We start from the raw sequence: 18,365 nt of genomic DNA, 5'->3' as shown, positions 1-18,365 counted from the left end.
AGGATGTCAGAATTTCACAAAGGCATTGCTTGAGATGTGATGACAAGTTCTTTGACAGTATGCTGCCTGTTCAGGTTGGAGCACAGGTTACTTACCCTCAAAACTAGCATAGGGAATGCACAAAATTAACATCTTTTGTACCACACATTCCTCTGGAAAAAAAAGACCTCTTTCTTTGGATCATAAAAGCAAAATGGCACAAAATCTGGTACCCAACAAGTAACAAACAAGCAGCAGCAGAGTCTTCCATACAGCAACCATTATTAGCTCAAAACAATCTTCAAGCAAAACACCTACCTTTTGAAGAATCTCTGTAGCAATATGATTCCAACCATTACTCCAGACACACCTGTAAGTCTCTTGGAGGTGTTTCAGCTTTAGAAGTTTACTTGAAAGATGGGGGAGAGGGATTTCAAAAAATGAAAAACAGAATCCCAACCAGATCCAAGCTTTTCATAAAGCAGGAATTACATAGCAATGGAGGGAATGCAGATCAAGGAATAAATATAGATTCAGATCGATTATATCATCTTAAAAGTAAAATACCACACATCTAAGCATATCATCCCCTTAAACAACCAGAAGAAGGTGTCCAATATCAAGAATGAATCAATAAAACATTATAAATAACAAAATAACAATGTGTCAGCTTCCATCTCCTTTATCTACACAACCACAACCCTGTTTTCTGTTCCACTCTCTCTCTCTCTTTTTTACCTTTTCCTTCAACTTTCCTCCTCTCTCTTGACTGTCATCATGGAAAAATAGTCAAGAGAGAATTTTCATTCCTCTGGAAGTAGAACACCCATCTGCAAGTCCCTGCTGCCAAAAAACATCTAAACTCCCATGCATGTTTCAATCACAATTTAGCCCGCAAACTTCTAATACAGGCCCATCATATTTACTTGTGAATGGATTCACTCGAACCCATAGAAGTGAACATATTGAAGCAAGAAGTATAGACCAAACAATGACGATGGTGGGCACTCTATCCTGTTTCCCCATCATTCCTTTCAGGAATGGATAGAGATGCATAATGACCCAGAATGCAAAAAAGAGTCTGCCGAACAGCGGACCCCATGACTCATACCCACTGGTGATGGCATTGGAGACCCCAGCCACAACACCAATAATATTTAGTATAAGCAGCGTCAACGGAGGGATTAATAGGGAGGTCCACTTGAAGAGATAAAGCTCTGCAAATTCTTCATCATCTCCTCCTTTGGATGTGACGGTGAAGTCGGTGTCGACTCCAGCTAGAACCTTTAGGAGACCCTGGAAGAGGGCGAAGAGGTGCGATGAGACACCACCAATCACCCAGAATTGCTCATTCCTCCACCAGTCATCAACACTCACCCCTCCCCATTGCATCTCAAGAATACCGGTTGCAGCAATGGAGACAAAGAGAGCTATGAATATTAAACTTGCATAGGTGCTGATCTGTAAACAAAGGAATCATGCACAAGTTTCAGTTAGTGTGTACGACATCAAAATCATGCAGCACAGAATAGTTATCTTGCATATCACTCATGTTATTGCTCTAAAACACGTTTTATTTGTTCTTGCCAGCTTTAGCACTGAAACACATCTAGTAAATATTTAATGAAATTACCAGTAAGGACATTGAAGAATAATTCCATGACATGAAAAAAACTTTGGATTATAGCTACCAAAAAAGATCGACTTAATTGTGTTTCGAGAAGAAAATATGTTGAAGAAATAGCAGTTCTAGTTGGATACCTCAGGCACAATAAACTTCCCGGTGAGAAGACAGATTGCTGGCAAAGTACAGTATGCAACCAGGGGAATTGATGTCCAAGGATATACGACTGAGTTTATGTAGGAAAACCGCTCCAACCACTTCAAGCCACCTCTATAGCCATACCATATGGGGCAGTGCTTGCTCAGAAAAATCTCAACAGATCCAAGGGCCCACCGCAAGACTTGATTAAGACGGTCAGAGAGGTTAATTGGAGCAGACCCCTTAAATGCTGGTCTTTTAGGTATGCAGTAAACAGACCGCCAGCCATGGCAATGCATCTTGAAACCTGTCAGAATATCCTCCGTAACAGATCCATATATCCAGCCAACCTGCACAAGCATGAAAATTAAGGATTAGACACAAGCAATCAATGTAAAATCGCATTAACTCTCAGGATAGGCCAAGCATACCTCCTTTCCCCACTCAGTTTTATCTTCATAACCACAACTAATTACATGCATAGCCTCACTTAGACACGAAGCAAAACTCACACCGTCTGCAATTCCACCATTTTCTTGAAGTGTCGAAGCTACAAACACAGATGATTGCCCAAATCTTTTCTCAAGCTTTTCCCGGGGCACCAAGGCTGAGTTCTCACTTTCTTGTCCTGTATAAAAGATAATAGAATCAATTACTCTGCTAGGTACGGATAGTCCAATTCAGTAAACAAATCGAGTATTCAAGTCACCTTTTGCCTCCTCTTCAATAGTCTCAAGTGCATGTACTTGAGTAGATGCCTCTCTGTGCTTTGTCTTTTTCTTCTTCTTCTTCTCTTGCTTCTGTTTCCCTTTCCTGTTCTTTCTTTTAGATCCACAGCAACAACAGCACCATTTTGGCCAACAATTGCAGGTTTTCCCTGGGGACTTCTCCTTAACAGGAGCATCAAATCCATATAGAGCTTGCCTTCTGAAAACACATCCTGTCCCAACATATATTGGTCCCTGGATCCCATCAAGGCCTTTCATGTTGATCTGATTTTCAGAGGAGGAAACAAGATTGATTAATTTTACTTCAGAAAGTGTAGATAGACAATAAATTAAAAATCAGAGAGAATATTATCAGGCAAGTCCAGAAACACTAATACATACATCAAAAAACACAACATTTCGATTTGAATATCTGTCATGTCGATCAATTCCATCAAATCTCTGAGGAAATTGAACATAGCAAACTTTCTTTCCCGATATGGGATCCATCATAAAACACATGGCTTCTCGTAGGGCCTTGCTATTGTTTATGTAATGGTCACAGTCAACATTCAAAATGTAAGGAGCATTTGAGAGAACAGCTGACACTCGCACCTGGAAATAAATTCATTGATTAATAAAACAAAAATTTGAAAGCAACTAGCAGGTAACAATCAAAGTTGTTTGCAGTAACAGAAAATATAACAAAACTAATTAGAAATTTGTTGTGAAACAAATGCATTACCAAAGCATTCATGGCACCAGCTTTTTTGTGGTGATTATATCCTGGCCTTTTCTCACGAGAAACGTAGACCAAATGCGGGAGCTCATTTCCCGCCTCATCAAGCACACCATTATGACCCAGAAAGACCTGTTAGAGCAGCTCATCAAGATATCAAAGATCAAAATGATACAAGAGAATGATAAATATCAAATAAGAGATTATCAGGATTGATTTCAGAGATGTATGCAAATGCTGGATTCTCGCAATTGCATCTCCCTTTGCAGAATTAAGGAGGTAACTTCCTGCACCAAACTATTTTACTGGAGGACCTTACCAATATATTGATCCAAACAACTCTTCTTGTCACGAAAAATCCAGGGTGCTAATGTATCATTTGCATTCCTAAGTTACATAATTATGAATGTTCAAGCAATTGCCTACTACTGAATTATTCCAAAATAACTGGAATAGACACATACAAACCTAACATATTTAAAACTTCATAGATCAGCTGCAATGGACCCAGCAAATCCATGTGTAAGCAATTGCACCATGAAGCAAAATATGAAAAACCAGCATCTCTTTCCACATTCGAAAATCCTACTATTGATTTTTCTACCAAATATAAACCAAAATATTAGATGTTCATATCAGGGTGATGTCAGGCCAAGCACTGCAAGTAGCTAAGAGAACATGCTGTGGTAGATGCAACAGTAAGGCCAAGAAAAGTTGGTGTAAATGAAGATATAGGGTAGAAGGCTCAAAAATATAAGTGTACACAAGTTGAGACATCAAAGTGGAGAGGTACAAAGCTAGTAAAGGCATATTTTGCAAAAGAATATTTTCATCAAAAGTTTGAGCATCACACTGATTGACATAGAAGCAATACAAAACCAATTGAGATGACAAGCCCATATTAAACAAGGTGAATAAAGGAGCCAATATTTGTAGATTACTTATAGGTCCTCAAAGGGAATCAGAAAGCCACCTCAAGCAGATAGGTACTGATATTAATGTATGCATCTGATTTGAAGCAAATTAAGGGCTCAAATACCACCAAAAGTTTCACATTAATGAATAATGGGTTTTGCATGTTAAATACCATTCAATTAATTTGTAAATTTCCATTCGACTTCCCTAGTACAGACTCTAAGTGTAACCTTCCTGCCTTCACAGAAATCACTCGATCAGACCATTTCACTGATCTGCATCTAAGCATGATAAAGGAAGGTCAGAAATGGTTCTGCTAGTATTAGTGAATTAAAAAGCAACAAGCAAGAAAGAAATATATTATCTCCACCAGTTTCTTCAAAATATATTGGACTATCCTTTTTTTTTTTTGCATCTGCAACTCGATATTTTCTCTGAAGGACAGACCAGTAAGCTGTGACCCTTTACGGTAGGAAGATTGACAGTTTCTCCAGAATAGCAAGAGATGAAAGTTCAAGTTAATAAGAATCGATGACAATATAACAATTACCTGAATCATTCCTGGATGGTCCCGAATGTTGTTTCCAGGCCATGGAGTTCCATCCTGCATTGTCCAGCCTTCTTCAGGAACCTTCTGTGACATGGCCACTAATGCATTGATACGAATCTTAAATTCCTCATATTCTCTCTGCATGCACAAAACAAAGATATTAGATAACTTGCACATCAGCACACAAGATGTTAAAGAATACACGCAGAACATATTTGAATAGCTACCATGTGAATTTCGCTAGCAAGCAGTGTAAAAATCATAACACACTAACAATGACTAGTATAAAAGAGATGAGAGCTTACAACAAGGTACATTCAATTAGATTGCATTCAAAGGATATGACACAGATATTCAATATTAAATTTAAAAACTACAAGCAGGTATTTTTGTATTAAAGCAAACCTTCATTGCACGCCGTTCCCTCACAAAATCTGGATGAACTTTATCTTTCAGATAGTCAATTGTTTGAGCAAAATACCATTCAGGAGCACGAGGCTCAATATTGAACTTTTTGCAGAATGGGACCCATTTCTTGGCAAATTCAGAAGTTTCAGAAAGCGCTTCAAAGGTAAGCATGGCAGCACCATCATCCGAGACGTAACATGAAACTTTATCAACAGGATAATCCACAGCTAGAATGGATAAAACCGTATTTGCAGTGATAAGTGGAGGTTCTTTCATGGGATCAACTGTGCTTACAAAAATATCAATATCTGCTAACTCAGATGGCTTTCCATCTTTATCATACCTGAGAACAGATTTATAAACAAAGATGATAGTACAGGTCCACTACATAATGAATAAAATACAAGAGAACTTGCAGTTGAATGAAATATATGATACCTCAATGATAGACGATCCAGATATGTCTCTCGTTCTATAGGGTACCATTTCGGGAATTGATCCAAAATCCATGAAATTCCAAACCATATTTCACATATAACTGATGTTAGCCACAATCCATAAGCGTCTGGAACTGGGTGGCGAAGTCTATAATGGAAAAAGAAGCCAAGTATGACAAGCCTCAGCAAAATTATGATCCTGTATGGGTTTATCTTACTCGAAGCAATGGGTAGCTTCCTTGACAATGGCTGTCTGCTTTCATCCGACCTAAAAAAATAAATGGACAATATTGGTAAATAAGAATATAATAAAGTTTGCAAATACAATAATTGATAAATGGTATCAGAAGAATACATGCTGAAACAAAGTTATAAGATCAGCAGTTTAGAAGGACCTTTTGCTTGGCTGACCACCATGACAGTTATGAACCAAGATAACTTTTACAGAGAACAAGAAAGATATATATCAGTGTTATCCAAATATTAGAAGGCTGAGATTAAATCATACTTGTCCAGGGTAGTAAATCCATAGTTTGGTATGATTCTAGTAAATTCTCAAAAAATGTTAGCACAGAAAGTTGAAAATATAGAAATATATGGTTTGAAAAAAAAATATTCATAAATGGAAACAACTTTTGAAAAGTAATACATAGAGCAGAAAAGTAGCCCTTTTCTTACATATATCGCATTTGGCCAGGTTATCCCGATATTGGAGGAATGTTTGTCACTTACCATTGTTAAATAAGGTAAAAAAAGATCATGAGAAAAGGCACTAAAGAACACATAAAAAAGAGAATAAAGAAAATTAAGGGAAATATAGAAGGGGGAAGAAGAGACAAGATGGGAAAAAAGATGATACCCTAAACTTTCATTACCACCCCAAAATCTCAACATGATCTTGGCATGACTTTTCAAACATCAAACTGATTACAACTTTATTCCATTGGTTGTTAAAATTCTTCTAAACACATGTCATCGACAAAATTTCATTACGACATGCCTGAAATTCCATCTCATGTCCCACATGACACCTTCCTCTTCTGCACGTGCACCGAACATGTTTATATATGATGATGGAAAACCAACAAGAAATTTCACCTTGCTACCCCGATTTGAATTCAAGCACGGCTTAAGTCCATACTAAAAAAAATGAAGATACAATTAAGCTTGAAGACCCATCTTATGTTTTTCATGCATGAAAATAATGAAAACTAAGCAAGCTCAAAACTTCAGGCTAACTTGTGGAGCTGAAAGTACCTTTCTAAAGCAAGTGATGGCTTAGTGTTCATGCAAGCACAGCTCTTCTAAATCCAAATCATGCACACCAACGACAGTGTTTCACAGCGTCAATCTCTCAAAAAATGTGAAAGTTCAGATGCCTACTATGAATTTTCATGCAATACTTACCTAAACTCAAAAACTGGGCAAACCAGAAAGGAGGAGATGTAAAAAATCTTAGATTTGATTTGGGCTGCTGTATAAATCTGCTATAGTAAAATCCTTGTTTACATCAAATTCAATGTTCTAAGACACTTAATGCGGTCATTCAGATATATATGCAGACCTTAAATTTTGCCGCAGCATAAAGGCTAAGCTTACTCACTTGTAGGATCAAGAAAACTAGGAACACCCATTTCACTCTGAAAATCTGGAGCTCTTTCCGCTTCAGTTTTAGATAAAATAAAGTACACCCTAAAGACTGAAGCATGTCCATCTTTAACATGCCCATGCACTTGCTAATCTCAAAAAATTTGGGAAACCCACTCCCACGCTCATTGTATAAGCTCAGATAACTTTGCTCGAAACATACTGAACTCCATATCTGATTGTATAAGTTACCCTAAAAGCAATCCTACTGGACAAGGGAATCTATTATATGCATACGAGTAGATTTAAGGTTTTAGGTTTAACAAGTTGATTACTGAAAGTCAACTGGTGAAGGAGAGGAAGAACAGAATTTTTCCATGTACATAGTATATCACAATTTTATGAATTAAGCGGTATCCTAGCATTCTAGCTTTAGACAAGTTCTCTTAAAAGCGTTAATGTAATGACCTAGGACCTCACGCAAAAAGGCTAGCTAGAAGGTATTATTTCGATTTTTTGGCTCTGTATAAGTATCCACAATCTCTCCGGTACACAACTAATGTGGGACTAAATATATGCCCGAACGAGCTCTCACATTGGTTGTGCATTAGGGATTTTGGCTTCTTATACAGAACCAAGGAACCCAAATCATATCTACTGGTTAGCCTTTTTGGATAAGGTCATGGATTGTTATAGTTATATTTTCATTAACAAATTGCTTTCCTTACAATTAGGATGCAAATTACTTGTTTGCTAAATTGATATGATTTAGACTGTAATAGCATTGTCAATGATCATTTCATTATCAAGAACATTATATTTGTAGTGCTTCTTAGTTAGAATGTAAATATGAAGTCATTTGTTTCTGTTGGTGCCAATCTCAGATCCCCAATAGGGGAAAAACGTAAAATTCCAGAGCTGTGACTGAACCTCAATGATTTATCTGAAGCTCGGAAAAATGGTAAGACATTCTCTTGCATAAGACAGCCTATGATCGAACTTTTAAATTATCTTTGAAAGAGAAAAAATTAAAAATCACAAAACTAGTGTAATTTTACACATTCAAGAATGGAATACTAACCATATCCTAATATATAGATCTAAATAATAGAGTACAAGGGTAAGCAAGAAGTTAGCTTACATTGGCAAATCAGGGTTATCTGGCCCATCTCCATCAAGGCCCCCACCATCCCCACCTTCAAGCTGAGGCCTCTGCAGTTTAATAAGCTGCTTTCTCTTCCAGTCATCAACTCTATCCTTCCACGCAACAGTTCCATAGCCATACACCGCTATGTCTTTATTAGGGTTTATAGGCCTAGATTGTGCTGCAATAGTATTAAGCAAGGGAGTGTTACTTTGTTAAACTCAGTAAGAGAAACCAAAGAAATCGAATCAAAAGAAAAGGTTAGCAAAATGCATAGCTAGAAATACAAAAAGAATCCAACCAAAACCCATCGACTCACTAGAGACAGAAGATCCTGCAACAGGCCTTGAATGAATTTGTGTAACATATGGAGGAATAACAAGAGCATGGTGATCAGAAGAAATCCCATCAACCTAAAAAAGATAATTTACCGTTAGGACCTGCAGAAATAGATGTTAATCACATTTCTAATTTGCATTTAAAAGCTCACCTCTTCACCATAAGTCAGAAGTGGGACATCGATATTAGTATAGAAACTAGGATTGTGGACATGGGAGGTGCCAGTCACTGATCCAGTGAAGGAGCTCTGTCCAATGCTAGGCTGGCTGTGATGCTTCGACCCAGATACACTCAGAGTCTCCTTGGCATCAAAATTACCAAAATTGAATTCTTTCTCAATATCATCATCACCATCTTCTTCCTCATCACCCTCTACTCTGGCACTACCTGCAAAGTCTCCTCTTGTCAGGATAGATTACCAGCAGAAGCACATTAAACAATTTCCGTGATATTTCATAATCAGATCAGAAGGCTGATTGAGTGCAAAAAAGATAAAACCTTTATGACGCTTGTATCTGGTCTTGCACTGGGGACAGGCCTGACTGCCCTCCCTTCTCTCATACTCATAGCAAGTCCTGCAAACAGGGAAGGCGCACTCGTTGCAGGCAACAAAGAGCTCTTTTTCTTCCTCTAATATCTCAATATCATCTCCGCATATCTGGCAGATCTGCCCATTGGAATCTTGGGCAGCCTTGGACTGCAAAGTTCCAAAGTAGGCAACAGAGATCCATGAGGAGCAGGTTCAGGAAACGCAGAAGCATTAGTAGGTATACAAAGACTCTGATAAAACTGGAGGCTAAATAAATAATAGATGTGGATTGAAAGATCGCATTCCCATGATCGATTGCATAACCTACTGGACTTTTTCTTTCAATAAAAATTAGAGAGAACGTAAAGATTAAAGCATATAAAAGTATAACTGATTATAGTTTAAGGAATGAAGTGCATTTTAATTTAAGGAAGACAAAGTTTTTAAAGATAATAATAACAGTACTTATACTACCCAACATCAGTATTAAGATGAACAGTTAGAAGAGGAACGGAGTGCATTTTAAGCTTCAAGAAGATCTACCACTACATCAGGTTCTAAATAAGGAAGAAATGTTAAATAGAAAACTGAAGAAAAAAGGAATCCCACGAATAAATAGAAATTTTCGGTGTTAAATCAAAAAGAAACAGGGAAAGCAGATGAATTTTCCCATTAAAACCGAGGAGATTCCTCAAAAACAACTGCTGGACTCGAAATGCAGAGATGGGCACATCCAAAATAAGAGAAGAAAAACAGGAAACATGACAAATATACAAAAAGATGAGATTTTTTTAAAAAAATTCCTACCAAAAACCACAAATTTCCAACACTTCCAGTCAATGCAAGACCAAATACAAAGGGAGCATCCCCCAAATCAACAGAAACCGCAACTCAAATCCAACAAAGGTAAGATTTTGATCACACTCACCCGCCCAAAATCATCAGCATTGATGACCACAAACTCGTTCCGATTCCGAGAACCCGCCACGAGCCGCCCTCCCGTAGCCATCACCAACTTCACCCGATCAAACCCCTCCCTTATCTCCTCTCCTCACTTCAAATCCCCACGCCAAGAACTCTCTCCAAATCGATCACTCCCGCCGCTCATTCCCCGAGCGCCCAAAGCTCAGCATAAAAAACCGCAGAAACGGAGTCAAAAAAAGATTTTTTTTTCTTATTTTCTTCCCTTTCTTCTCCTCCTCTGGGGCGGGGCTGCAATGAGAGTAGCTTCCGGAAACCGATCTCACGGTGTGAGGGGGAAGGAAGTAGACAACACGAGGGAGCGGGGGATGGCAGCCAATAATAAAGAAAGAGACGCGGTAAAGAAAAAGGACGCTGTAAAAACCCAGATGCGTGTGTGCCCCAGAGAGAGAGAGAGAGAGAGGCGAGGAAAAAGATTTATATTTCAACTCGCCAGGGGAGATCGGACAAGCCAAAAGCGAAGAGAGAGTGGAGAGAGAAGGGGGTAAACAGAGAGGAGAATCTGGGCGTATTCGTGTCGGATACGGAGGGGAGTGGGGCCCGGCGGGAAGTGGTGGTGGCCAGCGGAGCCGAGCGCGTCTCAGCCCCACCGGCTCCTCCTTCCTCTCCCTTATATTTTTTTTTTTCCAAACCTTTTTTCCCTTGCTTCTGGAAGGGCAGATAAATAAGAATGATAAAGAGGAGATAAGAGATGGTAAAAACTTTCTTTCAACATCTCTTTCTCTTTAGCTTTCACTCTATATCTTTTACTCTATCCTTAATGAATCTTGAGGTATTAGTTGTGCCTATCCTTCCCTTCTTTCTTTCTTTTTTTTCTTTTTCTTTAGAAAGGAGTTGGAAGAAAAGGTCATTAATATAGGAGAGAGAAAACAGAAATTTAATAAGAAGAAACTTAATAATTTTATTGTGGTTTATGTAATATTTATGGAAATAAATTTTAAATTACTGCTAGTAATATTATGATCAGGTTATATTGCTGTTAGTTTTACTATCGATGTTGTGCTATGTATTGCAGGATTGGATTCAGAATATACACGGCTATCAAAATAACATCATACTTGTTAGTTTGCATAAGTTTAATATCGATTGAATTATCTCATGGCAGAAAATTATTGGATTTAATATTGTTGAATAAAGAGTAAAGATTAGGACAAGTAAAAAATCATCTCATACAAGAAACTTCGCCTTACCTTCCTAAATATATATATATATAAAAAAAATATATATGCTGTTGCAATCTTTTATCGATCCTTCTCTTGAAGAATGGTAGGAAGAGATGGGCTCGAGGGGACTGCATGAGTCAGTGCATGGATTTGCTTTTTCAAATATGAAATCTTTCCTTCACGGAATAGTTGGATCTTTTCATTAGCCAGCTGTCATATGGGAGGATGGAAATGAGTTGGATTCTGTGGATCAACAAAGATTGTACAATTGAAGTTGGTGCAAGCCCAATCAAAACTAGCACGCTACATATTGATGATGTGACTACCATGGGAGTTAGGTCCATGACATGTCACATGTTTTGGGTCCATGAGATGTGCAGCAGCATAAGAAATAAGAATTTGGACCCTTGTTTATGGGATTGCAACTAATTATTCTTTCTCAGTGCTCACCTGCTATGAGAAGCAAAATGGTTACAACTAGAGTTGTCATGGTTCGCCTTCTAGCTTAAATTAAGGCCAACCTAGCATGTTAGAACATTAACACGAGAGGAGATTGTGTTGAATTTGTACTTCTCTTTGGTGCATGATGGTTATGTCAGAAATCTGTGTATATTTTATAAAATGTCCATACTTTGATAAGTTATGATTACTTGTAAGATACGTTGTATCGGTTGGAACCGAAACGGTCGATACACCAAAAAAATTATGTGCCATACTGACACTATGCTACTCTCACAATCCAAAATCTCACCAAAAAAAGTTAGTCGAAAGGTATTATTTTGAGTTTCTTAATTTTGTATAAATATCCAAGATCTTCTTGACGAATAACTAATATAGAACTAAACACACGTCTGCATGGGTCTTCACATACTTCCTCCATTCAACCCTTGACTTACTCGTTAGACTAAGGGTTCAAATCCATTCAAATCTAATCATAAGCACCACGATTAGTCTGTGGTCAATCTCCATAAACTCGTGCTGTAGTATCTTCTAGTCTGTGTAGATTATGGGTTTAAATCACTCTGATAGCATTTGTCACAATCCATAATCTCATACAGAAAAACTAGTTGGAAGATATTATTTGGATTCCTTAATCCTATATAAGTATCTAAAATCTATCCAGCGAATAATAGATGTAGGACTAAACATATATTCGCGGGCTAGTATGGCACCGATACGAGATCCGGTACCGAGACGGCAAATCGATAGTTTTTTTTTGCGCAAAGTTGCAATTGGATGCGCATGCTATGCTTATGCATCTCAGGTGTTCTAGGTCACATCAACAAAGTTCATACTAAATGATGATGCCACCGTCTATTTCTAGTAAATCCGATGAAACAAATTGAAACCACATGAAATTGATGCAATTATGCAACACCTTGCAGTTGAAATGATTATCTAAAAAAGAATCAAGATTAAGCTCTCCTTTCTCACTAGAGATAGCTTTGCATTTAAGAAAGCTCGCAAGAAACAGCCCTTCCCTTCAACAAAAGGAAAGGTTTTTGAATCAAAAACAAAGAGAAAGGAGCAAAGAAAGAAAGATCACATCCCTAATGATCGGTACGAAAGGGACGTTTCTCATAAATCAAATCACCCACTAACCAACTCTCCTCGTATTTGGAAGTGTGTACACTTGTTGAAAATTGAAAAGGATGCACACAACGGCTAAGATATGGCTACATTTATTTAGGCATCAATCCAAGAATGTCATTTCAAACCTTATCTCTTATTATTTCTCCATTTTTTTGTACAAGGTGATTAATATTTTTAACCATGAAACATGCTTATTTTTTTTAAGCTTGCTTATTTTGCATAAATGATTCAAAAAGTATTAGAAATGACACAAGAGTTTTGAGCTGTAGCAACTACAGAACGACGCTTATAAACATCGACAATCTAACTCTTGTTCCGGCATTATATACTATTAGGTCGAATATAAAATTTTCAAATTGCCATGTACAATTGTCTACTCTTACATTTTCACAGTAAATAAATTGGAGAGAAAGGATTTAATGTTTAAAGCCTATGGTTGTTGCTGGCTGGCAATGATTTCATGGATGGACATCATATACTTAGTGCCCTAAATCTAATCAATAGAGGGGCATGTGCTCTACCTAAAAAAAAAGGAAAGATAGATGTGACAAGACAAAACTTCTTTAAATGTGGTCTCAAAGTCCTGCTAACTGTGAATTAATTATGTCAAGGCCTTTTGTGATCCAAAAGTTTGGCATGAAGCTGGCAAAATGGTTTAGTTAGTCATGCGAAAAAATGATATACTATAGCTAGCACAATAAGGCAAGCCAATAGGGTTGGACTTTTCTAGTATAAACTAACCAGCATATTAAATCCGTATATTCTAATGATGCATTAGGAGTGTATGAGATATCCGACTAGATTTCTAAATGAATACAACAATTTTTATTTTTATTTTTTGGTGAGAGAGGGGGGGGGGGGGGGGGGGGGGGGCACATGTCACGGATTTGGAAGGAATAAACAGGTTTGTACCCATCTTTGTGCCCACAAATATGGTCCCAAATAGTTATTTATGCTCCTCTCAAAGGAGAAAACGTATCCTATCCACCCATGTGATTGCACTGCTTCTTATCTATGACAAAAGTGATTTCATGTTCGATAAGTTGGTGTTTTATGATTCATGCTTGATAGTTTGTGTTATCGAAATTAAACAAATATATGCAATTTATTTGTATAATACATCAAGATCATAGCTTCATCGCCAAATCTGCAAGCGATACATTTATTCTACATTGAGTCAACAAAAATTTATCAATTAAGTGGCTATAAGATGCACTTCCAAGTTCCAAACTCAAACATAATTTTTAGCCTTTTCAACATGCTTCTAATAATATAAATCTGAATAAGAAAAAACACAAAAAAAGAACCCTCCTCTAAAAGACATTGCACAATAACATTGGAAAAGATACATATAGTAGTTTCCATTCCTCATCATAGGGAAAGAATCATACAAACCAGCTTTGAGTTTTATGCTAAAGGGTAAACATAAATTGCTCACATAACCCATTGATTAGATTTTGAGACTCTTTTAATTTTTTTTAACAAATAATAATAATAAAAAAAGGATTCATCTGATTAGCTTGGGCAAAAGCCACCTTTTTTGGGGTGCACCAAGCAACACCAAAGACCCAAAATGTTGCATGTGACATCACTTGGCCCCATGTGACACCATAGCTAAGGGGTTGGTCAGTGTCTAGTGTCTCTTTCGTGGGTCCCTCTGCCCATTGGTGCTCAGCAGCATGAGCCAATGAGAATGTCTGTGGGACCAATCATCATCTGAGGATGCCATGGGGCCCACGACCAAAACATCTTGTTCCCATATGGTCACCAAACTCCCCATCATGTATGAACTCATTTTGGCCTCGCTGGATGCCATGCTATCATGGCCCCATGAGTAAGTCTACGCGTGCATCCAATCATATCATGCCACGTTCATGCGCCAGTGCGACCAAATGATTCCTGTGCATCCTTTCTACGTAATCCCCCACGAGTGAAATGGTGCCTCCTGGCTTAGCCACCAAGGTACAAAATATTCTCAGGTGTGGAAGCAACACGTGGCATCCGATTAGGGCCAAAAGGTGACGCGTGGCAGTAAAAAAAGGGATGATGATGGCTTTGACGAGACCCAGCACTGCACTTTGCTTAGCCTGCAATCCTGTGGAAGGAATAAGGAGTCGTTGAGGTCCAGTGCTTGGCTGGCCCCTTGGAAATTAAAACTAAAGGTGGTGGTTGGCGAACCGAGTGCTGTTCTTTTTTTTTTTTCTTTTTTTTTTTTGGAGCAAAGGCATCATCACCAAAAGAGCACCCCGTTTTTGGGCATTCACCATTGCTCGTTTTGGGCATAGCTAAAAGCTTCATTCATGAGGCCAGGAAAGAAAAAGATGGTGGTGAGGCTTCATGCCATAATGCTCTGAAAAATGATTGATGTCTATGAGATACAAAGACAACTTCAATGGCTACCTCATGCATTATCATGTATCAGAAGTTTGTTGCACCTATCATATGGAGCCATCATAACATGCAGCTCTACTAAAGATCAAGTAATTCTTATTTGCATCTATTGGAAAATGGATTTAGATAATTTCCTAGGTGTTTTTTTTTTTCAGGTTGCAAAGATGCATGACTAGTCTAGACTTCAAATTCTAGGTGGCATTATGTTTGAGATAATGAATTTTTGTAATGCATAGGCATGTATTCATCGGATTAGTTAAGTGTTTCTTGAACCATCGTTTCGTTCCAGAGTCTATTGTTTAGTATGGGCTGAAAGGTATTATCTGTATTATATGGATTTCTTGATCCTATATAAGTACTCAAGATCTATCCTATGAATAACTCATATAGAACTAAATATAATCCGTATCCCTAGTCCTTATAAGCTTAGGGTCGAGTCTGCTCTAATACTATTTATTACAATCTAGGACCTCACTTAAAATGGCTAACCGAAAAATATTATTTGGATTTCTTAGTTTTATATAAAAATTCAAGATTTATTCAATGAATAATCAATATAGAACTAAATAGATGCATGTATGGGTTCTCACACAAACTATGTTCAAAATCCAGCTTAGGTGCAAATAACTGAATCCCAACAGGTTTCCACAGTGATTAAATAGCTGTCACGTGCACTGCACGTGCAGAGCAAGGGAACAAGCCCAAGTGGCGTGGGCGGTTGAGACGGTGTGCCCTCTTTTCGTTCCCGTCACCGACCCGGTGCTCTCACCGACGCCAGACAGCTGTTTCAGCAACTCGAGGCGGGGCTACGTTACTATTAGTTGGCGCCAGCTCTTCAGAACGCGGTTTCGCGTCCCTCGCACGCCACCCCACACGACGCCTACAGGAAAAAGAAAAGACACGTGGCGAGATCCGAGGGGAATCGCCCGGGATCCGCAGGTCGGGCAGCCATCGGTCTTGACCGGCCAGCTGGCCGAGACCGGCTCCATCCCGTGGACCCGAGATTCCGGGCAGCGGCCCGGGCTGCCCGGGGGGCGGCGAGGGGGTCGGACGAGTACGCGGCAGCGCGGTCGGTGAAAGCGTACGACGGACAGCTGGTGATGCCACCTGGTATCGAGATACGATGAGATCATGCGGCAGAGAATAATTTTGATTTCTTTTTTTCCAGATCAGATGGTGACAAAATTAGTGGCGGAGTACAGCAGCAGCGAGGATATAGCTGGAAAAAAAAGAGAGAGGGAAAACTGGATTTTTTTTTTTCCCCCCCGAAGATTGGGCGTGTAGAGCCACAAGGAAAGTTAAAAATCTACGCGGGCTTTTATAAATTTCATGGTAGATTTTTTTATGTATCCATATAGCTGGAAAGTCAAATCACTGACAGTTTTGTACGTGGCATGTCATCATTGAACTGGTTACAGTCTTATGGATAACGTGAGGTGCAGGGATTTTTTTTTTCATTTTTCTTTTATTTTGGGGTGGGGGTGAAGAGCAGGAATATGACATTTTTGATATATTTATGTTTTGAATGGGAATCTCTTTTAAAAAGTTAATATTTGATTTTTTTAAATAATTATTTAGATTACAAGTGCGCTTTTTTTAATGCTTTAAGCAAAGAAAAGAAAAAAAAGTTTAGTTAGGTGGATGTGTTCAATGAACATATATCTTTTTTTAAAAATCTTTAAAAGTGAGAGGACCGTTTGGATGTCAAAATTTAGTCGATGTGTGGTTGAAATTTACTTTACACAATAGTAAATTAGCACCCGCTCCTATATGATGTGGAATTAAAGAAAAAAAAAATTAAAGTCAAAGAAAAGAAAAAGCTTAGTTAAGTGGATGTATCCAATGGACATATATCTTTAAAAAAGAAATCTTTAAAGGCGAGAGACCTTTTGGATGTCAAAATCCATTAGATATGTAGTGGAACTTTGCTTTACACAATAGTAGAATAGCATCCACTCTTATATGATGTGCAATTGAGAAAAAAAAAATTTAAAGTTGCAACGTGATTTATACGAGCAAAAATGGCAATAATTTCCAAGTCCTCCGAATCATATTTGATCTCTTTGTCAATCTTGCGCCACTGATATGATCCTCTTCATTCTCTAAAATTGAGGATGCCGTAAACCACCTGATCAATAAAATTTGGCTTCTTTTGGATTAGTTTCCAAACTACCATGTCTAAGATAGTTTATTTATCTCTATGCAACTACATCTTCTTTCCCAATAATTCTACATTGAATTTATCCAGCGAATAACCTATCTGAGCATCCAAACTATCCCATAGGACTTGTTCGGACAGTGAAATTCACTATGTATGGATAACTTGTGCACAACAAATTTTCCCCTCCCCATTAATCTTGGCGCCAAACAGACAAGTTTCTAGTTTGTGGAGTGCTCAAGAGTTCCTCCATCCATATTTTTATAGCATAAGTAAATCTATTTGTTAGGTGCTTTACCTCATCTCTAAAAACCCCTGATTAGTTGCATTCGCCCGCTCATCGATCATTCTAAAATACTCTATTTGCTTCATCAGTTCAAAATGGAATTTCATAACGAGAACTTTAGTAGACACAAAAGATCTTATGGGATCTAAGTATGTCCATAAGAAACTTCTACTACAAATAAGTATGAGCAGTGTTAACACGAGTAATTTCGCTCGAACATGTGCAAGCCAATGTATTTTAGAAAGAAATGAATATAAACAAGCACTATTAGCTTCTCAGGTCTCAAATATTTATAGAAAAACTAATAATGTTGCAGACTAGATAATAAGTTATGCAACCGATCATAGTAGGATTGTACTTTGGGATTTTTCTACATATCTTTCTTCTTAATTTTTAAATATCTTGTTTTCTGATTCCTATCGATGTATTTATACTCATATTATTTAATTTATCTGACTTACTAATAAAAAAACATTGTTAAACATGAATTAGTACCTTTATTAAAAAAAAAGCTCAGAAAGGCTAATGTGGATCAACAAAATAACTCTTAAACATATCCTTAAACTCACATTCATGCACCATGCAACCGCTCCAATTGTCCTAATGCCAGTGCTCTCTTGAAAACAGGTGCCCATTGGAAGATGAGGAGGACATCTTTTATGTTTTCTGCTATGAAAAATAAACTGCACACGTCAGA

At 37.9% G+C, this 18,365-nt stretch overlaps 1 protein-coding gene across 1 annotated transcript; it reads right to left on the bottom strand.

Moving 5' to 3' along the window:
- Positions 1 to 489: 489 nt before the first annotated feature.
- LOC103704364 (cellulose synthase A catalytic subunit 5 [UDP-forming]-like) lies at positions 490 to 10,396 on the bottom strand. The gene is made up of 14 exons (XM_008787618.4): positions 10,025 to 10,396; positions 9,066 to 9,264; positions 8,719 to 8,954; positions 8,548 to 8,641; positions 8,226 to 8,409; positions 5,499 to 5,765; positions 5,058 to 5,403; positions 4,653 to 4,790; positions 3,194 to 3,319; positions 2,851 to 3,063; positions 2,451 to 2,733; positions 2,173 to 2,369; positions 1,741 to 2,091; positions 490 to 1,440 (listed from the first exon to the last, which is right to left on the bottom strand). The coding sequence occupies exons 1-14, from the start codon at positions 10,103 to 10,105 to the stop codon at positions 856 to 858; spliced, it is 3,300 nt and encodes a 1,099-aa protein (XP_008785840.2). The 5' UTR covers positions 10,106 to 10,396; the 3' UTR covers positions 490 to 855.
- Positions 10,397 to 18,365: the final 7,969 nt, after the last annotated feature.

This window comes from Phoenix dactylifera, chromosome 1 (assembly GCF_009389715.1).
Source record: "Phoenix dactylifera cultivar Barhee BC4 chromosome 1, palm_55x_up_171113_PBpolish2nd_filt_p, whole genome shotgun sequence".
Classification (NCBI taxonomy): domain Eukaryota; kingdom Viridiplantae; phylum Streptophyta; class Magnoliopsida; order Arecales; family Arecaceae; genus Phoenix; species Phoenix dactylifera.
This window is presented reverse-complemented; position numbering and strand designations above follow the sequence as displayed.

Coding starts and splice junctions, on each gene's coding strand:
- LOC103704364 (XM_008787618.4), bottom strand. CDS start 10,105: ATGGCTACGGGAGGGCGGCTCGTGGCGGGTTCTCGGAATCGGAACGAG. Junction 8,410..8,547: donor TGCAGGATCTTCTGTCTCTA/GTGAGTCGATGG, acceptor ATACTATTGCAG/CACAATCTAGGCCTATAAAC. Junction 3,064..3,193: donor CTGGTGCCATGAATGCTTTG/GTAATGCATTTG, acceptor ATTTATTTCCAG/GTGCGAGTGTCAGCTGTTCT.